The sequence below is a fragment of the Gigantopelta aegis genome, chromosome 10, assembly GCF_016097555.1.
Source record: "Gigantopelta aegis isolate Gae_Host chromosome 10, Gae_host_genome, whole genome shotgun sequence".
NCBI classification, from domain to species: Eukaryota; Metazoa; Mollusca; class Gastropoda; order Neomphalida; family Peltospiridae; genus Gigantopelta; species Gigantopelta aegis.
The window spans coordinates 75,172,465-75,196,816 of record NC_054708.1 but is presented as its reverse complement, the minus strand read 5'-3'; the positions used below and the strand labels follow the sequence as shown (position 1 = coordinate 75,196,816).

The 24,352-nt window shown below is 35.6% G+C and overlaps 1 protein-coding gene across 1 annotated transcript in view; it reads left to right on the top strand.

The window, feature by feature from the left end:
* The window catches only part of LOC121383079 (glycosaminoglycan xylosylkinase-like), a 58,748-nt gene extending 38,369 nt beyond the window's left edge, over positions 1-20,379 (top strand). The window contains exons 4-9 of the mRNA XM_041512854.1: positions 4,948-5,034; positions 6,822-6,931; positions 11,384-11,558; positions 15,666-15,854; positions 16,545-16,604; positions 17,172-20,379. Coding sequence (XP_041368788.1) covers positions 4,948-5,034; positions 6,822-6,931; positions 11,384-11,558; positions 15,666-15,854; positions 16,545-16,604; positions 17,172-17,385 — 835 coding nt within the window. The 3' untranslated portion in view covers positions 17,386-20,379. The remainder of the gene's footprint in view (positions 1-4,947; positions 5,035-6,821; positions 6,932-11,383; positions 11,559-15,665; positions 15,855-16,544; positions 16,605-17,171) is intronic.
* Positions 20,380-24,352: the final 3,973 nt, after the last annotated feature.

The window sequence follows — 24,352 nt, the reverse complement described above, 5'->3', positions numbered from 1 at the left end:
TGATCTTTCCAATAACTTGTGATGCTTTCTTGTTTGCACTTAGTTTGTCAACTTCGAAAAAGTCTGAATAGTGATCAACAATGACTAGATAATCACAGCCTTCAGTTTCGAAAAGGTCCATGCTGACTTTTTGCCATGGTCGATCTGGTATCTCTTGACTGATGAGTGGTTCTTTTTGTTGTTTCACCGAGAATTCTCTGCAGACAGAGCATTTTGAAATACATTCTTCAATTTCTTTGTTCATCCTCGGCCAATAAACCACTTCTCTTGCCCGTCTAAGGCATCCTTGAATTCCTAGATGACTTCTGTGAATTCTTTCTTTGATTTTTCCTCTCATTGCTGTAGGGATTACAATACGGTCTCCTTTGTAGACAAGACCATCTTGTACAGTTAACTCATCCCGAATGTTGAAATAATCTTGAACTGATATTTGTATTTCTGCTTTTGTCTCTGGCCATCCTTGTACAATGATTTTCTTTAGTTGATTCATCACTGTATCAGTTTCAGATGCTTGTTGTATTTCCTCCCAAGTTTCTGGAGTCATCCTTACATCCTCCGACATATTTATCAGTTCAACATCTTTTTCAGTTACAGTCCGCACATCCACATGAAATACTTCACCATCATGTACCTCTTTTGTCAGATGTGGTATGTATGCTCTGCTCAAGGCATCTGCCATGAACAATGACGATCCCTTCTTATATACCAAGACAAATTCAAACTTTTGTAGTCTCAACAGCATTCTTTGTAGTCTCTTTGGTGCATTCAGTAGGCTCTTTTTGAAAATACTTTCCAGCGGCTTGTGGTCTGATTCCACAGTAAAAGATCTGCCAAACAAGTATGTTTCAAATTTTTCAACACCAAACACGATCGCTAGAAGTTCTTTTTCGATCTGTGCATAATTACATTCTGTTGTGTTCAGAGATCGTGAAGCATATGCAACAGGTTTTCCCTCCTGCATAAGACAAGCTCCAAGCCCATGCTGGCTTGCATCACATTGCAAAACTACTGGCTTATCATTGTCAAAGTATCCAAGGACAGGAGCCCTTGACAGAATATCTTTCACTTTGCTGAAAGCTTTCCCTTGTATAGTCTCATCCCAGTAAAACGCTACTTCTGCTTTCAGTAATTCCTGAATCGGAGCGGTGACTGTTGCTAGCTGTGGAGCAAACTTGGCAACGTAGTTCACCATCCCAATCAAGCGTTGCACTCCTTGTTTATCAGAAGGGGGTGGCATCTTAATGATTGCTTCAATTTTGGCTGGATCAGGTTTCAGACCTGATGCAGTTAGAGTATGTCCAACATTTAACTTCAGTCTGTTTAAACTTCATTTTGTCTTTGTTGAGCCGAATACCTTTCTCTTGGCATCTCCTCAACAACAAAACTAGTTTACGATCATGATCAGCTTCATCCAGTGCATATAGTAGTATGTCATCAGTTACAACAGCCACTCCTAATCCTTCTAGAGCTTCTTGCAGTCTCCTTTGAAATTCCTCAGGCGCTGGAGAAATTCCAAATGGCATCCGCTTCCACCTGTAACGACCAAATGGAGTTGAGAATGTAGTTAAGTAACTAGACTCTTCATCTAAGACAACATGCCAAAACCCATCTTTTGCATCAAGTACAGTGAACAACTTAGCCGTTGACAGTTCAGGAAGGATATCATCAATCGTGGGTAATGGATAGTGGTTTCTCTTCAAAGCTTTGTTTAAAGGTTTTGGGTCTATACAGAGACGTATGCCACTTTGTTTATTGCATACTACCATAGAAGACACCCAATCTGTAGGTACTGAGACAGGAGCCAAAACATTTTTCTTGACAAGTCTGTCAATATTTTTCTTGACCATTGTCTTTTTTGCCAAAGGCAGTTTCCTTGGTGGTATCTGTACTGGTACTACCGCTGGATCCACTTCTAGATGTAACTCTCCTTCCAGTTTACCATCTCTTGTGAACACATCAGTGAACTGTGTTTCAATGTCTTTTTTCCTGAGAGGAAGCATGGTCTCCACACCATGTACAGACTCAAAATTGTTTTGATTCACAGTTATTAGTTTCATTTTCTGCACGGTTCTCGACCCCAATACAGATCGACATTTCTCTTTTACAACTTGGAACTCTGCACTGTATTCTTTCTTAGTTTTAGGATTGAGAATCCTTAATCTGCATTTTCCTACTGGTTTGATCTGAGATTTGTTGAACATAATAAGTGTAGTGTTACTAGTTTCCAGCTTTTCTTCAGACAAACCTGAATATACTGCTTCAGATATTACGTTTACACTCGCTCCACTATCTATCTGAAAGTTCACTTTCTCTCCGTTTACTATCATGTCCGCAAAGATTCTAGTAGGATAGGTTTCACCACCAACATTAACAGCAGCAACCTCAGCAATAGCATCCACGGACATAAGACTTCCCTCACTACTGTCATCAGAGTTGTCTTCTACTGTATATAGTTTCTCTTTAGATTTTTGTTTTCGATCACTCCTTGGTTTGAATCTCCTAGAAGGACATTTTAAAGCAAAGTGGTTTTCTTTCTTGCAGATATTACAAGTCTTTCCCCAAGCAGGACAATCCTCTTTCCTCTTGGGATGTCGTTTATCACAGTAATAACAGTTGATCAAAGTAACTCTCTTTTGACCAACCTGCAGACCAACAGTAGACTTTTTCTTTGTTCTATGCTGAAAAGCTTGAACGTCTTCCGATTTTCCCTGAGCCATCTCTTGAAGATGCTGATTTGTGGATTCATATGCCCTAGCGGTATCTAGACATTGCTGAAGGTTCAGATTTCTCATCTGTAGTAGCCGTTTCCTCGTGTGGTTGTCACTAACGCCTACAACAATCCGATCTCTTATCAAAGAATCTCTCAACTGTTCATAGTTGCAGTTTTTTGACATCTTCATCAATGTAGTATAGTACGCATCTATAGATTCACCTTTCTCTTGGTCACGTTTATTGAAACAATACCTTTCGTAGATTTCATTTACTTCACCAAGACAGAATTGTTGCATTCTCTCTAACACAATGTTAATGTTAGTTCTATCATCTACATTAGGAAATTGCATCCCATTGTATACTTTCAGTGCTTCAGGGCCAAAACATGTTAGAAGTGTAGCTGTTCTTACTTGTGTGGGTTGTAGTTCAAGTCGCGAAGCAATTTCATAATTATCCCATACTTGTCTAAAATGCTCCCATTTTGTAGCAACGTTTTCACTCAACTCTAGTTTGCACGGGAACGGAACACTCTGAATGACTGTAGGCTGTACCTCTTGGTCACCCATTATTATCACTTACTAGTAGCAGTGTAGTACAGAAAAATAATCCAGTATTTAACCCACCAAGTTTACTTATAAACACTTTCGGTTCACGTTTCCGATGGAAAAGATCGCTGTGATGCTCCTTTCCGGTCGGACATACCAAAGCAGTGCTTACTTCCGGAGGAATTTACAATTCCAACGTATGACTACGGACCACCACTTCCGGTCGTAGTTCAAAGAAGAAAGTTTTCTCGGACTGGTGCGCACTTTAAGGAGGAAGTGTCACAGAAGAAATGCCCACTTACTAACATTTTGGTCAGTTTTTTACAGCAATATCACATTTACTCTGTTCCAAAACATGTTTTTCGAGAGCAGGGTACTTTTTCACCTTCTGACACCATGTTACGTTATGCGTTATAGTCATTATAACACAAACAAGCAAGAAACAAGTTAGTCACTAACATGTGGTTTATTCTTCATCCAACTCATGGCGACAACGAGATCTCACGAGAGTTAATCTCGCAAACACTAACATCTCTTTATCGAGACTCAACATGTAACATGTAACTTTATATATCGAGACACATTCCTTTCTTTTTCATCATGTTTCCCTGAGGCTGTAAGGACAAAGTCCAAGGTGGATCATCGTGAAAAATAATAATAACATAAAACATAAACTAATTGTCATAATTAACAAAACACAAAGCAAAAAAGAATGTTTTACATAAAATAGTCTGCCATACTTAAAATATTTGCTTTCAGAACCCCCCCGAAAACACAATTTTAAACTGATGTTACATTTAAGAAATATTCTTTAGAGCTCCACCAGGTTTTTGCCAATTTTGAGATATTTAAAATATTTTCTTGAAATAGCTAATTTAAACAAAATTTTATCAACCAAGTACTTATTAAAAGTTGTAATCATTTTGTATAAATATTAACAATTGGTTAATTTGGCAGTGGGCAGAGTTATCTCTATTATAGCTATATCGCTGCTTCGCCACAAAAAAATACAGTAGAAAAACAGCATAAACAAATCTTCAACATTCCTATATACTAATGGAAAGAAATAACAGATCACATAAAAATAGTAATGGCTAAGAGTAACTGCAACAAAAATGTTCATCCTTAGTGTCAAGCAGTTGACAGTGTAATAGACATTCAGTTCCACATTACAGACTTCATTCTCACATTACATATTTGCTTATTATACAAGCATTGCTATTCTAAAAATAAATTAAACTTGATCTATAATACCAAGTGTTCCCTTATGTCTTTCCATCAGTATAGACATACATGAAAACATGGTCATAATATTAAAATATATATATATATATATATATTTTATCTTATTTTTGTTTATTAACCCCTGAAACAAAATTGATAGTATCATGGTTGCCATGGGGCCCTGAATCACTACCTTACAGGCATGTTATAGGCAAGTCATTGTACATAATATGTCAACATTTGATTATTTTTCTCACATCAGGTACGCTGGAAAAAACAATGGTCATATAATATTAAAACCCCCCACAATTTATTACTTTTAGTTTATTAACACCTTCAGAAACAAATTTGGTAGTGTCAACCACAGAAATACATTTGGTAGGGGCCTTGAATCACTAATTTACAGTCATGACAGGCAAGCGATTGTACATAATATGTAAATATTTCATTATTTTTCTCACACCAGGTACACTCGAGATTATTTGGTGACCGGGCCTCCCTATGGTGGTGCTGATAGACACAATGGAGAAATTGCCTCGTTTCATCTTGGCAGGTAAACGGTTAATGACATGGTCACATGGCAGTTCACTTACTAAATGACCTAGCAAAATATTGCTTGAGTGAGTGAAAATCTTTTTTATAGTGTGCCCATATATTTCCGAGAAGGTTTTGGGCACATCTATCCTGGGTCTGGTCTCTGTGGTGGCCAGGGACAGAAAGACACTGCTTGAAAATACAAGATAGACACTCAAGATAAACATACTAGTCTTTGGTAAAAATTATTAAGTGGGACCATTTCTCAACCTTGACATATCCTAAACAGTAATGTGGAAACAGAGATCAAGTTATGACTTTTTATCATCCATTAAAGGCTTTTGTAGGAGATATCGCTGGCACTATAATTTGTGATATCTCCTTTGGTCAAATTTTAATCAAACAATGTTTTGTTACGTCACTGTGTTTGTTTCAGCGCTAAACCTACCATTAGTGACGTCACGCCACTGCCGTTCTGCTAGTTAACGAGTCTACCGCTGCCAGATATAATGACATTCAACCCACATTACTGACACTGTTTACAACTGTCGCAAATGAAAAGAATGATAATGGATGATAAAAAGAATACCCCCTCGTGTCTTGTGATATCATAATTTATCAGCACTTGTTGATAAAAGTATAAAATCCTTGGCAAGCCTCGGATTTCATACTTTTATCAACTCGTGCTGATAAATTATGATATCACAAGACACGAGGGGAGTATTCTCTATTCAATGTATGTAAATCAGCCTAGAGCTACCAAGAGGATTCAAACCATGGACCCGCAGTATGTGAGGCCAGTGCTCTACTAACTGAGCTAATAGGGAAATTCCCATTAGTTAGACTGCCAGTAGAAGAACTTTATATCAACTCTATTATATGTGATTCCTTCTTTCTTTCTATCAGTAAACATTTAATTTGTCCCTAAAAGTACTTTATTCAGCCAGCTACAGTCTTCATTTTCCATTATTATTTTCATGTATAATTGAATTATAGCTAAGTATATATACATCTGCTTAAAGAGTTTGTAAACGTATGGTAGTGAGTGTTAGCTTAAGAAGCATTATACACAAAGTGTATATTTCAAGTCATATAATCTGTGTAACTCTGGAGTAAGTTGACGGCTATAGTTCTGTAATCCTGTCATTAATATATATCCTAAGGGAAAAGGAATGGGCGGGATGTAGCCCAGTGGTAAAGATAAAGTTTGTTTTGTTTAATGACACCACTAGAGCACATTGATTTATTAAATATCAGCTATTGGATGTCAAACATTTGGTAATTATGACAAATAGTCTCAGAGTTGAAATCTGCTACATTTTTCCAGTAGTAGCAAGGGATCTTTTATATGCAACATCCCACAGACAGGATAGCACATACCACGGCCTTTGATCCACCAATCGTGGTGCACTGGCTGGAATTTGAAATAACCCAGTGGGCCCACCGATGGGGATCGATTTGAGGCAGGAAGCAAATAGTGCTCAAAATGCACACTAAAATTTCACAAGAAATGGTTTTTTTTTTAGGTATAATATTCGAGATATATCCAGAATTACTAATTTTCAGAAGTGATATTATAAATTATAAACATTCTTCTGTGTTGGCCTCAAGTTTTCCATATTGTTGAATAGTTAAACAATGTCATGTAAGTCTGATGAGTTGTCTAATTTCCAGACTACATTTTAGAACTAAGTACTCAGTTTCTGATGTTTGCTTCCAAATTAACCTCTAAGCTTGCTTTCCTCTCCGCAAAATGTATTTCGAGTCTTGAAATAACACCTGTTCTTGTCTCTAAATTTGTTTCAGAATTCTAGAATTCAGAAGAACTCCACTAGCCGTTGGAAGGAAAATAAACCTCGAGAAAGAAATAATGCCAGTTAGTACACCAGAGCTGCTTAAAACATTCTTCGTGAAAGGTATTGAGATATTGTTTCGTAAAATTTATATCTTGTAACATGCTTGTAAGATGGGGGTCAGATCTAGCTCAGTCAGTAGAGCGCTTGCATAAGATGCCTGCGGTATAGGATTGAAATACACACATAATTACATTGTAATTTGTCTTTGTACAGTGAAACCCCTCTAAACTGGACACCCTCGGAACCAAGTAAAATGTTTGGTTTTAAGACGTATCCAGTTTAGAGAAGTTATGTTTTGTACTGATTTTAAAAAAAAGGACCATGAAAAATGTCCAGTTTGGGGGGGAATTCTGCTTTACAGAGGGTCCAGTTTTGAGAGGTTACACTGTATATAGAATTAATATTTCCTGGTGGTATATATATTATAATCAACAACAAACAAGTTCGGTTTACCATAGAATTTTATTTTTAATACATGTTACTTCCTGATATGTAGAAGTGACGAGGATGCCTATTACATAATATCTCGATATACTATTATGGTACTCCATAACTAAACTAAACTAAACTATTATACTAATTACTTGAAGTAAACATGGTGTGTGGTGGGTGGGTATAAAAGATTTCTCAGCAGAGAGATACATATAACAGTGAGGTAGCCAATTCAAAAAGTGATTGGAATTGCTTCAACTAGAAAAAGGGTGCATCATACTGCAACATGCTTGGTGCATTCAAAAAGCGAGTGAGGAATTAACTAATGATGAAAGAGGGTGACAAACAATTGCTGCAGTCCTTGGCTTTTGAAAAACCATGACGAGTAAAAAATTGCACACCTCAAAGGGCTTAGGCGAGTGAAAAATGACACTCATCAAAATGCTAAGGCGAGTGAAAACCAAGCATTATTAATTTATGAAGTAATTGGTACATGTAAATGTAGAGACATATGTTGAAAAAATTAATCAACTAATTTTATGTTGTTTGGTTCATTAGTATAGTCTTTTCTTCTTTTTCCTTTAAGGAATGGAGTTATTAAAAATGTCACGAGCTGTGCCATAGAAATATAATTAGGACATACACTGATGCAGACATATAATTTGATACACACAATTATAGATACCATTGGAGTGTCAGATGGTTTGATGAACATGCAGCTAAACACGTGTAGAAATCGACTTATCTTGAATTTCATTATTCAGGGTATGACACATTTTTTAAAAAGTCACTAGCCCACCAAAATAAAGCACTAGCCCAAATTTCTGATCAGTTACAACACACTTTATATAAGGCTGAAAAACAATGTTTTCAGGAACCCAACCCCTATAGTACCTAAAAAACCCAACTGGCTGACCTGTTTTCTTCTCCTCTCTTTATGTACATGAGTATTAAATTTTTATTGAATTTTTTTTTCTCAGTATTATTAGTATTAGTATTATTTAGTGAAAATTTATCTCGACCTGTACAGGTGAATGAAGTTTCAAAAATAAATAAATAATTTAGGTTTTTTTAAAACTGCATGACCTACCCTATTTTGTCAAGTTTGATTCTAAACCATTGTCCCATTTTTGCTTTTGCACACACCCACCCCATCCCTGCCCCCTTATCCAGAGTGGGTAAGCAATTTAACAAACAACTCTCTCTAACCACCCAAAACAAAAGAATTTAATGCACAATGCAATGTATGGTTTTGTTCAGTGTATTCGGTAGTGAACTGTCACCAGGAACGATGATGTCAGTTGCTCAAATAGCCTACAGGGCAATATATCCCATGTCAGACAGATATCAACAAATATATTGGCAGGATTTAACTCGTTAATTAATAAACAAAAAATGTATTATCTTGTAAAGATGTGAAACGTTATCCAAACTGCTATGCACATTAAACAGGTCAAGCCAGCTGTGGTCCCTGATTGCCAACATCCCTATCGCAAGTAAGCGAGGTACTAAATTAGAAGACAGTAGATAAATAAGACAAACACAGTAATTCTAAACATGACTGGGATTGTACTTCAGTTATACTAGCCTGTTGATTAATAAGGACTGGCCATTCACACCTTTGTTACCTTGTTGACATGTGCAAGATTTTACTACCAGGCGTTTTATTAAGGTTGTTTCCTGTCCATGAAACAAAAAGAAAAGAAAGTCTGTATCTTGTGTATTGTTGTAATTGACTATGTAGAAACGTCTTGTTACTGCATTTTATAAAAATCTAGTTCAAGTTGAATATTAATATATACATGTACTTACTAATTTGTTGACATTATGCGATGACCAATGTCAGAATAACATTTATCAAACGTACATCAGTGGAGGAAAAACATTGTGAGCTAGCGGTGGTTTTTTTATTTTTTTTTATTTTTTAAAAGCCACTGGCCCTTCAGGCTACTGGTTTTACATTTGTTACTAGCCCTGTGTTAAAAAGCACTAGCCCTTGGCGTCGGGCTAGCAGATTTATCGCATTATTATGTACATCGAACATGATTAGCTGGGATGGAAAAACCCACTGGCTCTGAGGAGGTGGTTCAATTAGAACTATACAACCCAAGCATCTCAGGTGTGCACTACCAACTGAATTAGATCCCTCATATTATTTTTTTTTTTTTTTTTAATAACTCGTGAAATGAAAGCCTACAATTAGTTCAGTTGATTGTGTTGTTTGGGGCATTGACATTCATGTGGCTTTTTTATTTCAACAATTACACAACCAGTCTTCCTCCTTCATCATTTTGTAACACGTCATTTGACCTACCACTTACTACCAGTTACGAACGGCTACGACATATATGTTGTCACCGTTACGTTATTGATCTAGGACGGTCCCAATGTTATTGATAAAAAATACACAAACTCCGACAAAATTAGTCATTACAAAGAATTTATTCTAAACATGGGATGCCATCAGAAATGTGTAACAAGTTGTCAAGTAGACCAGCGTGTGCGTGCAGCCAGAGTTCCAAGAGTAAAAATAATGTGACCCCGTTAGCTCTGATTGGTCAATAATATGACAATATGCCACAGAGTACTGCGCATCAAATCATGTTCCAGTCACATGGTCTGTGACTTTCTAACAAACGTATTGAAACAAACAAAAATTAAATAGTCTGCTATGAACATTGATTACTGTTACTATAGTGTGTACATATATACATATATATATATAACAGATGTACATTCATTAACCTCTGGTTGAAATACAAACATTTAAATGAAGTTTTATTTGATATTTTTTTTTAAAGATAAAAAAAGAAAAATAATAGACGTAAAAAAACCCAACCTGTTTTTGTAAACAAGACCTAGGACTATTCCTACATACCAATTATCATTTATTTTCCTTCTTTTTATTATTCCGTCTACTTTTGAATTGTCTTCGTCTATATTTCATTTCTTTTTTAAAGAAACTAAAACGTTACATGCTTGCCATTTAAGGGACCTCACGTAAGCTTTGTAGGCTAACAGTTATGAACTAATCAAGACAATTTTACCAACTTCACTGATTTCCGTAATGAGTTCATTTGTGTAGGCTACAGAAGCCACTATTTAATTCATTTCCTTTTTCTCATAACTATATGAACAGTATAAATGAGTTAGCCATATCAGACGTTGTGATCTATTGCCTTACAAAAGTGGACTGTTTCAAATTAATAATAAATTAAATAGGCAAAGGAGTTTTGATCGGATTGGTAAGTCTTCGAAGATGTCTGTTAAACCAGTGTTTTCCGATTTGTATAGCAAAGATAAGTACCAGTCATATATTGAAAGCTTGCATGGACACTACCGTTCACGTCACATTTTTTTTCTGGTATTATTAAACTGGTCTTTCATAAAGTAAATAGTGGCTATCAGTAGGTATACACAATTATTTTACATGCACTGTTTGCTAAGTATAATGTGCATTATTTTTCACACTCGCCAGATTGAAATTATGTGCGCTGTACGAGTGCTATCGCACTCACGCACATTGAAAGACAAGGTCTAGTGCTGTGGAAGATGTTGCACATTGTGTGATTGGTTAGTATTGAAAGGTTCTTTGGAGGCTGTCCCAATCAGCCGGAAGTGTTTCGCCAGGTTGGAATGGTTACAATGGAAGCTGCTTCACCCACCACACATTAATAACATATTAACACATTAATAATAACTTTACATCAAGTCAAAATGTAATGTAAGTGTATTTTTACATAATATTATGTTTAAATTAACAACATATGTATTACGTCATATAAATGCATGTGTGAATTTGTATCGTAAATTTTGCATGTGTGTTTTTTTGTTCAAATGAACAGGGCTTATATGTTTGTATGTCATGATTTTAGATAACGATGCCTCTTTCTATATTTGAATGTCATTGTTTGAGATACTGACACCTCTTTCTATATTTGTATATCATTGTTTCAAATACTGACATCTCTTTTTATATTTGTATGTCATTGTTTGAGATACTGTCACCTCGTTCTATATTTGTATGTCATTGTTTCAGATACAGACACCTCTTTTTATATTTGTATATCTATGTTTCAGACAATGACACCTGTTTCTATGGAAAGTGCTACTACTGTAAAGGACCAGCTGATGGTGTCTGCGCCGATGGCGATGTGCTAGAAGGAACGGTGGTGTTGTGGCTGCCCACTCATCTCAAATTAAAGGCACATAGACACCCATGGGCCCGGCGCTATTCGGAAGGGAAAAAAGCTCCGTAAGTGACAATATCTCAGTATTTTCATGATTATATTATCTATTTTCATTGCAAGTTATTGTGCTTAATTAATCGAGGGCAGGACATAGCCCAGTGGTAAAGTACACACCTAATCAATCCCTGTTGCTGGGCCCATTGGGCTATTTCTCGTTCCAGCCAGTGCACCACGACTGGAATATCAATGACCGTGGTATGTATTATTCTGTCTGTGGGATGGTGCATATAAAAGATCCCTTGCTACTAATGGAAAAATATAGCAGGTTTCATCTCTGTGACTGTCAAAATTACCATATGTTTGATATCCAATAGCCGACGATTAATAAATGAATGTGCTTTAGTGGTGTCGTTAAACAAAACAAACAAAGTTGTTGTTTGCATCCAAGACTGTGTTTACAATAAAGATTAAAATGTATATATTTAAAGTTACCAGCTACATGTATATATACCGGTAGATGAGTAAATTTAATTATTTTCCTCTATATTGTACACACTTGTCCAGAAACAAAAAAAGAATCAAAGAAAAGGAAAATAATAAAAGAAAAAGATGTAGAGGTACATAAAATCAAAATCTAGGGAAACATCAACCAATAACTGGCATTCAATAGTTTTTACAAATTCCAAGTAGGCTAATTGTGGGTATGAAATTCCAGATAAAACTTCCTATTATTTTTGTGGGTTTTTATAATTTTTATGATATTTTAGATCAGTTAATGTTGATTAAAATTAGGCAAAAAATCGAAAATGTTGCGTTTACTTATGGGCATTTTTGCTAGCTGTCTAGTATTTATGTCCATTATTCCCGATAACAGTGGTTTTTGGACCAGAAAAAAAACAAAACAAAAAACTACAATTCATATCCTAATATTTAGTGATTTTTGTTGTTGATAAAACAATAAAATTTATTATCAAATTAGCTGTCACAATCTGCTGTCGGTCCCTGAAAATGCCGCCATTGTTGTCAGGTGAAAATACTTGCCGAAACCACTTTTTGAACTTAAAATTCCAAGGTATTTTCCATTGAAAAACAACAAATAAAAGGTAGCATGCTGTCAAATAAACTGTTTTCTGTTAAACATTTTTTATTTCCCGTGAGTGTCGTGTGCAAAACGGCGGGAAATATGAATTGGGCAGTGCACTGTATACAGTGTACAGTACAGCCCATGCAATTGCTTACAGCCATTGGCAATAGCATGGAGACTGAAAACAGAGAAAAAGTGAATAGTAAAACAGTAACTGCACCGTTATTACTAAGTATCTGAATCACCGCACCATCGGGCATGATAAAAAATACATGTAAATTACCAATCGAAAGTTCAGCCAGCAAACGTTTTGCTAACGTTCGTGAACCATTTGATTGGTTCCCGATGTGGCCATTTGGTTTACCGTGAAGCGCTTAAACCAGTCTAGCGGACTTTTTCTGCTCGGTCTGGCTGAACTCGATCCAGCATTAAGCGAGTTTCAGCTAGGTCATTGAACTCTGTTGACTGTTCATAGCATGTGCATTGCAGGGACCACTGGTTTGCTGAACCGTGGCTGTGGTGCATTATGGATGTTTTATTTTCAGTAAAATGTTCAACATACACTCAAGATTACACACCTAATGGTGAGATATTTCTAGATATACATATACAGAGAGAGATTGTTTCCATAGTTTAATAAAAAATTCTCCATCATATATATTGACAAAATATGTTTTTCTGGTGTTTAGTGGACTAATAAAAAAAAAAGGTGCATTCAGTCTTGGTGACAGATTTCCTAACACAAATTATGCCGTTATATCGCATTAAATATAATGAGACACTTTGATGTAATATAATTGAAAGATAAAGATTGAACTGGCACATTAGTGCGGACTGACTACACAGTATATGATAAATTGTCATCCCCATACAATCCAATTGTTCTTGATCGTGCACGTGTCATTCGCCTATTAACTGTTACATCACTTTCAGTCAACAAATACCGCCACTGGTTTAAATGAATCTTACAGCATATTGGCAAACAAATCAAATAACAAACTCATCATTCAGATTTATTTACAATCCAGGGTTGCAAACATGTTAACGGTAAAGGAACACTATTGTTCTATGGCAAATGTTTTGCTGTAGTCCGTTTCTTAAATGCAGGGATTGCAGTATTTCGACCAGACCTGTCAACCTTTAGACAAGAGAAAGCAGGAGGTGTGTGTTGAAAAAGCAGGAGATTTTGTCAAAAAGCAGGAGATTTTTAAATTCACACAATTTAACCCAAAATCGCAAGATTTAAAAAAAAACATTATTACAATAAGTTATATGAATACTTTATAATGTCATATATACTTCTTAACCTTAGATCTTGGCATTAAAAAAAAAAAAAAAAATATTAATTTTTTTTTTTTTTTTTTTTTTTTAAAGTTTAAATATTATTATGATTTAATACATATTTAAAAAAAAAAAAAAAAATTATCCAAAAATGTTAAGAACATGAACAAGAAATACAAATTAGTACATTTACGGTATTACACTTACAGCCTTACAGGTTGCGTTACATTATCATTTGTGGTTAGTGTACAAGTACCAAAGACAAATTTATATAAATCTTATAAATTAATATTCAGTTTTTTACTATAATGAGGAACGGTGGCGTGGTACTTATTTAAAATCATTATAATGTGCCATTGTATTTTCATTAATCATAAGTAAAACCTCATTACGGACATCGTGTAAAATATACCGGAATTATACCCATTTCCGTGATAACTTTATGTCAATGTCAGTACAAAAATAATTTCTTGAAGTGTACCCTGACACAAGTATGTTTATACAGCTAATTGGTCTTTTCGTTGTCTTGCTGTGACATGTGATTTTATGCATCGCTGTCAACTCGGAGTCTGGCAGTTCAGATTCGTCATAGTTGCATTATGTAATCCAGTGGGAAGACATTTTACAATTCAGAGGTGTTATTAGAACTAAATTGGATATTTTTTTTTTTTTATATGGCAACACTGAATGTCAATACACAGCCTGTTGAATTAGCGGCAACACGCATTGTAGCCATTACGATGACAACAAACATTATAATTACATGTCATTTTATAAACTCCATGTGCTTTTTTAACAATGGCTATCCCACAATTTTCACTTCGGCAAAGGTTATTTCGGCCTTTACATTCTCAGAAAAAGTAGTCGACATTTGCCGAATGAGAAAAAAAGGCAGAGTTACTTCCCTTCTGTTATTTTGACAAAAGAGGATCGATTTTTTTTTATACTTACAAAAATGTCATTTAAAAGGAGAAACTGTCTCCCGCACAGGAGAAAGGAGATTTGATCAAATACCGGGAGACTCCCGCGGAATCCGGGAGGGTTGACAGGTCTGATTTCGACTGGTGTGATGTCGGGCAAGATATCTCGCCTGCAGTAGTCTGAAGGTTAATTAGTGATAGCTGATAAGTTATTAATGGTGCCCAGCTGACAAAAATATGAATTCTTTAGCAAATGTATTAATATTTTTATTAAAAAAAAATTAGCATAAAAGAATATAGTCGGCATTGAAATAGGTTGAAAATGATTGTTCAGGTAACCAGGAGGTTGCCACATATCAATAAAGTTGAGAACAGTATTTCGTTCTCCACAAAATGTTTTTAAACTAAAACTACACCACCTAAATGTTGATCATTTGAGAATGCAGCAAAGGCATTCAACACACGTGGGCCTATAGTACCCTAGAAAACAGTGGAATGAAATGGTTAATTTTATAAATTTTTCATATTATGTAGAATTGTAGGATAAGTAAAATAACTGGTTACTAATTTCAGACATCAGCTTTATCCTGCTAATGTTTAATGGTGGATGCCGCTAGACAGAACCGTGTGGTATATTGGCAATTCTAACCTTTGCAGGATAAACCCAATATCTTAAGACAGACAGTAACCAGTTATTTTTAGGAACATTTTACCATAAAAATGGACAATATGATAAACTGGTTTTGTTTAAAATATCAATGTTCTATTGCATACACAGGTACACTCTGCCATTTAACATTAAAAGGTGGGCCTTTTTTAATGAATCATGTGATATATAGTGAATAAAACTGAATGATGTAGTTTATGTCTAATTTCTTTGTTCACAGCTGGGAGGAGAACGATAAATACTGTACGTTGGTCAGACAGATTGAACTGTACAAGAAGACTCGACTTCTGCTGGACATTGTTGATACAGCCATCTTCGACTATCTCATTGGCAATGCCGACAGGCATTTGTATGAAACGTTTGCGGGACACAATGACAGCATGCTCCTAATATTGGACAATGCTAAGAGGTGAGTGAGTTGCTGTGAACTAAAATAACACTGGGTTTCTGTCAGGAGGGTAAAACAGGTATGGCGCCATACCCAATTGTTTTTGCAAATTGTATTTTATGTAAGTTAACCTTTTGACAGAATTAATTACTCTTATCATTAGTGTATGATTTTCTTAACCCTAACCCTAATCCTAACCTGTTTTCTTTCTGTGGGAGGCCTCTATATCCCCTGTCAACTGCAGTTGCATTCAGCACACACATTGTAAATATTCAATTCCATAGCGCCATACCCAAAAGTTCCTTTCTGGCAGAAACACTGTAACAGGTTGATATATTATCAGGATGTTCTTATTTTAGTGTATCATCAGTCTAGATGTAAAACTGTCCACCAGTATTTCTACTAATGGAATATTCATTATGGATGTGAATACAAAGTTTTAAAATATACTTACCTTGATTTTATGTATTATATTATACTTTTCCCCCACAGCTCCTTACACTGTGGTTTTATATGAATATATATAAATAATATTTTCATATACTTACCATTTGTAACACCCAATAGCTGATATGTATTTTTGTGCTGGGGTGTCATTGAACAAACATTCATTCATTCATTCATTCATTATGGATGTGAAAATTCCCAGTTAGATTCTCGTTATTGTGAATGAATCTTAAAACATTTCATGTTTCATTTTCTTTCTTTCAGTTTTGGTAATCCACATGTGGATGTATTTGATATCCTGTCCCCTCTGAAACAGTGTTGTAGGTAAGACAAACCAAGATGGTACTATTTCAAAACAACTACTTCTGGAAAAACAGATCCAATTCATTACCACCAATTTGTCAATATCCAGATCTGACATCAAATGTAAATCACTTCCGTATTAAAACACATTTTGTACCATATTGCTTAGCCATGTACATTATCCTCATACTTTCTCTTCATTTCTTTGTAAGTATGCTATGTAAAGTTACATATTCTGCATTCTATTATTTTATAGTTTGCCAGTTACCTTTGATATGTTAGTTAAATTTAGGACCAAATTTTAATACTTTTTAATTGCATACTTTCACATACATGTATATCAATTTAAAGATATCAAAAAGTAGGGGCAGGATATAGCTCACTTGTTAAGGGTCTAACATTGATTCTTCTCAATTGATTGTAGCCTGGTGATGTCGGCACAGTGCAGTTTTATACTAGAATTACTGTCACACTTCATAACTATCATACCTGTAATCTTACTTTCTTGGCAGAGTTATTGCCCTTTGCATTTTAGCTTTGAATTCATAATTTTAGTACAGTCATTTTACATGATTTCTATATTTACAGTGTTCGATTTTCCACATGGCAGAAACTGCTGGAACTACAGAATGGAATTCTCAGTAAAGTGTTGCGTCAAGTTTTGTCTCAGGATCCAGTGGCGCCAGTCATCACTGAACCATACCTTGAAGCTCTGGACAGAAGACTTAAACATATAATTGTGGAAATAGAACATTGTGCAAACTCTTACGGAATGAGGAGTATAGTTATGGTAGAGAGTTAACGATAGCTCTCTTCGTATCTAAGCATTTTGTCTTCCTGTTGCCAAAAGATGAATTTAAGTTTCTACTGATCAGTGTTATTGAGGTTAGGCAATTTCACATGTTCCTATTTGTGCTTATTATGGGATTTTGTGGTACATTTTTCTGTACAAGCAGTTGTAAAATTGGGTTTATACTAATGGAAGAAAATGTAGAGTTTTTATTTTGTACAAATCAAATGTTTTATGAATATTCATCAAAAGTATGTTTGAGAATTTTATTTTTATTTTTTTTAAAGTGTGTGCAAGCGCATCTGTGTGTGTGTGTGGGCAGTCATCAATATTGGCTATGCAAGTTGCGAAGATCGCTACACAATTCTAAAATTTATAATAGTTGTTGAATAAAAATAGTTTTAAATAAAAAATGTTTCCTGATGGATGTAGATGTACAAGCACTAGATGGCCGTGAGGTTACTTAATCTCCTGTACAAGGCTTGGCCGTAAGGTAGCTTAACCTACTGTACTAGACTCGCCAGTGAGGTTGGTTAACACACTGTACAAGGCTCGGATGTGTGGTTGCTTAATCTCCTGTGCAAGGCTTGGCCGTGAGGTTGCTTAACCTGCTGTACAAGACTCTGCCGTGAGGTTGCTTAACGCACTATACAAGGCTTGGATGTGTGGTTGCTTAACCTACTGTGAAAGACTTGGTTGCATGGTTGCTTAACCTACTGTACAAAACTCGGCCGTGGTTGCTTAACCTGCTATACAAGACTCGGCCGTGCGGTTGCTTAACGCACTATACAAGGCTCGGCCATGTGGTTGCTTAACGCACTGTACAAGGCTCGGCCATGAGGTTGCTTAACGCACTGTACAAGGCTCGGCCGGGTGGTTGTGTAACAGACCAGTGGAAAGTCTATTATTGTCTGTAATGAAATAGACTAGTGGAAAGTCTGGGTTATTTTTACTGGCTGCAATGAATTTCATTATGTGCATTATACGGTCGCACGTGCATTGCGAGGGCAGTGATCTCCAGCCAATGGGAGACGGCTGCACTGCAGTGAGAGACAAATAAAAGCGGTTAGCGACGAGTGTTCGGGGTCTTCCGCTGGGAACGTGATTGGGTCGGTAGGTAAAACAGTACGAGTAAATGTTAGGTTAATTGGGGCTGGGGGTGGTCGTAATTTACTGTAGTTGTTATTTAATACATTCGACAGTGAACACTGCGAATATATGTTATGTTTTGTGTTTTGATAATTATGTACTAAATATTATTTCAATTGGTGTTTGTGTTTTATTACATGTAGTAATTACGGCAGCTGCGTGGATGAGCGCCCGTGAGGGAGCCTTCATCTCCTGTCGACATTCACTTGTTGAGGGGAGATTGACGCTCACTCGTGGCTGTTCCGTCCTCGTTGATGGTCTTATTATTGTTGTTCTAGATTTAGGACGGTTACAGTTGCTTAACCTACTGTACAAGACTGCCGTGAGGTTGCTTAACCTACTGTACAACTCGGACGTGGGGTTGCTTAACGCACTGTACAAGGCTCAGCAGCGTGGTTGCTTAACCTACTGTACAAGGCTCGGACGTGAGGTTGCTTAACGCAGCTTAACCTGCTATACAAGACTCGGACGTGAGGTTGCTTAATGCACTGTAGAAGGCTCGGCAGCGTGGTTGCTTAACCTGCTATACAAAACTCGGCTGTGAAGTTGCTTAACCTACTGTACAAGGCTCGTATCTGACAGGGAGTGGGCATCAAATGCTGCTCAAACTGAACAATATGCTTTCTGGTAATCTGTTTCACAGGCAGCTTTTGCTTTCCACCTTAGTTTTCACAATAATTAATATTTCTTATACACCTGGGAAGGGATTACCTGTTGTACATCAATATTGTCTTCAAAATATGTTGTAGGTCACTTCTGATACTTGTGATTGGCTGTTCCAGAGGTTGTGACCCAAGTGTCCCTTGTAACAAACGGACGACATCATTTTATTGTGTCATTCATGTCTAGGACGTAATTAACTTACACTTTCAACCTATTGCTGAATCTTTTTGTTTACTGTTTTCCCATTAAACTATATTAAACATGTTGTAAGATAAATCATCTTCAATGGGTATTCTCTATATATCCTGAAATCCTTATTTTTAGAAGTGATGTATTTAAATCAAAAAAATTTCCCCGTTTGTCTTAAGTTTTCCACCATGCTGTTGAAAACTTTCCACTGCAAGTCTCAGTTGTCTAATTTCCAATACAAACCACTTTTTAGAAATTAATGCTTCTTAATTTATAACATTCACTTCTAAACTCAAATTTGAAAAGCAAAGATTGCTTTCCTCTTTACAAAATGAGTTTCAAGCCATGTATGTATGTCTGTTATATATTTGACTGTATTGAGAAGTCTTCCATGAATTTATCAAAGCAAAATATATATCAGTACTATGTTGTAATCAGTTTACAGAATGCTACATTGTATCTGCTGATCATTCGTGTTCCAGTTGGTAACATGGTGGATTATTTTACTACCTCGAGTTTTCATGGACATTAATTTTTCTGCTATTATAATTTTTTCATTGGTGATACATTATATCAAAACTTTATTGTTGACTTTTTTTAGTGCTACTGAAAACTACAATTTTTATGGTATGTTATTATGATATTTGTTCAAACTAATGCCCACTGTAAACAAAAGGCATTGCTGAAAACAGACTAATCATGAATGATGGAATAGGAGAATGATGCTGTCCAGTGTATTTTGGGAACCTAAGCATTCAAAGATTGTTTTCAGTGTGAAAACCATGACATGTGGTAAATATTTATCTTTCATTAAGCATGCAGTGCATCCTCTGAAGTATACACTATTTTTGTTTTGTATTTCTGTATTAAATTAAGATTTTAAAACTCTACATGTCCATTTGTTCAAATATTGAACATAACTGAAACATAATGTTTTATTACAAACAAGGTCCATGTTTTAGTGGACAATTATATTTTAATGTTGAAATAAATTTATCAAATTGATTTTACACTTTTTCTTGTTCCAACCAGTGCACTATAACTGGTCAAAGGCAGTGGTATGTACTTTTCTGTCTGTGGGAAAGTGTATATAAAAACTCCTTGCTGTATTAGGTAAACTGTAGTGGGTTTTCTCCGATGACGTGTCAGACTTATGAAATGTTTGACATCCAACAGCCAAACAAACTTAAAACTTTAATTTTACACATTACATGTACTGGTATTTCTTCATAATGTGTACATAAACAAGATACCATTTCAAAATCTAATGTAAAGATTTAACCAGAAATCGGTCCATACATTTTACCTTGGTACCTTCAATTGCGTAAATTACATGTGTGTATCCTAATCAACTGCCTCAAACTTGCACTGAAATTAGTTATCTTCTGAAGTGTGCAATGTTTTATTTCTGGGATAATATCACTGTTTTGTTGTTAACTATATATTAATGATTTGTCACAAAATCTTAAATATTTGTGATCATTTTAAATCCTTATAGTTAACAACGAAACATCAATATACTGGAAGGTGAATTTATTATTTTTTGCAAGACTTATCTGTTTTCATTTAGCCAGATTGGTTTTTGAAAAATCATATATGCATAGAGAAACAAATCGGCGAGTATTGGTATATCAAAGATCATGGTATATGCTGTCCTATGTGGGATAGTGCATATAAAATATCACTTACTACTAATGGATTAAATGCCACAACTATTTCTCGCTCCAGCCAGTGCACCACAACTGGTATATCAAAGGCTGTGGTATGTGCTATCCTGTCTGTGAGATGGTGCATATAAAAGATCCCTTGCTGCTAATGAAAATATATAGCGGGTTTCCTCACTAAGACTAAATGTCAAACTTACCAAATGTTTTGACATCCAATAGCACTCGACACATTTTATTTACGGTTATATGGCGTCAGACATATGGTTAAGGACCACACAGATTTTGAGAGGAAACCTGCTGTCGCCACTACATGGGCTACTCTTTCCGATTAGCAGCAAGGGATCTTTTATTTGCGCTTCCCAAAGGCAGGATAGCACAAACCATGGCCTTTGTTGAACCAGTTATGGATCACTGGTTGGTGCAAGTGGTTTACTCACTCAGGGTTTGGAGTCGGTATCTGGATTAAAAATCCCATGCCTCGACTGGGATCCGAACCCAGTACCTACTAGCCTGTTGACCGATGGCCTAACCACAACGCCGGTACCGATAATTAATAAAAAAAAAAAAAAAAAAAAATGAACTGTAGCTTTTTTGTTAAACAAAACAAACTTTGATCCCTTTCAATGGACTCTAAGTTTTATCCCAACAACCTGTACATCAAAGGCCACAGTATGTCCTACATGTATCTGAGAGATGGTCTATATCAAGGGTTGACAACTGGAACTAGTAACATCCACTTTTTAAAAAATTAGAGCAGTTCACCACCTCACATTATTTCCATTTTTGACACTTGATCCAGACAGACAGACACAGACACAGACAACAACCCATACCTCCACATTAGATATTTCTACCCAAAATGCAGTGAGTGATCTTTATATCGAGGACTTTCAGACAGAACTGGCCATGTTCAGTCATGGTTTTGCAAAAACAAGTTTTAATGTTAAAACAGTTAAGAAAAATCCAAAACAAAAGAAGCAACCATATTTATTTTTTCAAATTATATATCTTTACAGTTGTAATGAAATACATGAAGACAATATGGACAATATGTCTGTAAATAAGGCATCTGTTAATACAACTAGAGACTCTTAACCATATGCATGGTGCCATAAAACCATAATTAAAATGTCTTGTGAGTTGTTAAACAAAACATTCCTTCCTGTAAAAACGGATGTGATTTGTCAGATTTTTGTCTGATTGTAGTTTGTTTTTTGTTTGTTATGTTTGTGTTTTGTTCTTTTTAAAAAGTTTTTTGCTGAAAGACTTATTTGAGTATGGTATAATTTTAAAAGATTTCTAAATGTCAAATTTATTTTCAATTATGTATATACACAAACATACATATGTCTTAAATAATTATTTGTTATTGAAAAGTGGAAAATTGAAAAGTAACTCTTTCAACTAGACAGATGTATTAATATGAATAAATAAGAATAAAAAAATTAATAAACAAAACAATATATACATGTATATAATATATATTATATACTAATAGTTCTTCCTGAATTCTAACAATAATGTCCATATCTTCTTGTAGACAAATTTACAAAATATTGTAACTTTATGTTTTGCAGCCATACGTGTATGTTTACAACTACCGGTACTTCATGTAGAAAATTAAATATAATTATATGGTAAAGACTAAAAAAAATATTTGTGTATATTTAAAATGTTTTTATTTTTTATTTGTGTATTTGGGCAGACACGTGCAGGAAATTGTTTATGGTGTGGGGGTTGGGGCGGGTGTCTAGTTTTAGGGTCATGCTTTTCCAGAAAGTAAATTGAAAAAAAAAGACATTTTCTTGGAGCAGAGATACATGTATGCCAAATGAGCCATTCTCTTACCACAGCTGTACCTCATGTAGACAGAATATTGTGTGAAAACGCAAAACAGTCTCACAGATTTAATGCAAATAAGAAGATTCTTAACCCACAGGTTCCCATAGTGTAAAACACTTGTAAACATAAGACTGCAAACCTTAAAGTTAAGGTGTTTGTGAATTTGGCACCAGGCCTGGTGCTTGTAAAACTTTTAGAGTAGACTTGAGCTCTAACAGAGACTGATACACTAATGTCATGACAACACCATACAAATTGTATGTGTCTGATGTCATTAGAGATTGAGTCTGAACTCTAAAAACAAGTTTTATAAACACAGGCCCAGATCTATAATATAAAGCCATTGTATGAGCCTACAGTAAATGTGCTATAATTGACCATTTATGTGTACATATTAAAATTAATATTCTACAACTACAGTCAAATAAATCATGCAAACTAGTCCAGTGCCATTGAGTTCTGTTCATTATAGAATGCTATGTATACTCATAAAAATGTTGAACCAGCTCTAACACTGCACATTTATTTTGTTTAACGACACCACTAGAGGACATTTAATTTATTAATCATCGGCTATTGGTCCTAGATGTAAAATATTTGGTAATGTTTTTACCCCCAGTCTTAAAGGAAACCCACTTCATTTTTGCATTAGTAGCTGGGGTCTTTTAAATGAACCATTCCACAGACAGGAACTCCATCACATGCGTCCTTTGATATAGCAAATGTGGGGCTCGGTTTATAATGGGAAAAACCCAATCGGAGAATTGTCTCCACTGTGGTGGTTCGATCCTATGATGCAAGTACCTCGGGTGAGCGCTCTGTGGACTGAGCTAGATCCCACCCTGTCTATATGTATTGAATAAAATGTTTCAGAAAAATTTGAGATTAATAATTTCGCTCTGAAAAATTCAAAAAAATTCAAACTTCTTCCATAGATATTTTGTGTGACCTTCACACTCGGCTAATACTAGCAATCTATATTGCCATGTATTACTTCACACAGCTTGGCCCTGACTGCTTGTATAATGAAAGAAACGAACAGTCAAACAATGAACACTAGGTGGGCACTGCTAGTCAGGAAATTAAAATAATGTCATTAAATGTTAACTAGCAAATGTCTAGACCAATTAAATGTGGAAATGACACCACTACACTGTTGAACAGCAAGCCGTCATTGATTAACAAGGCAGGTTATTGCTCATGGGTCTAATTCATTAAGAGACATATCACATCATTCTTGAATGTCTTTTTGCACTGCACTTTGAAATGGTAAAGAGGGGCAGGATGTAGCCCAGTAGTAAAGTGCTCGCCTGATGAACGGTCGGTATGGGAACAATCCTTGTCTAGTTCTTGGTCCAGCTACTGCACCACGACTGGTATGTCAAAGGATGTGGTATATGCTATCCTGTCTGTGGGATAGTACCATATAAAGGATCCCTTGCTGCTAATGGTAAAAACGTCAAACTAAA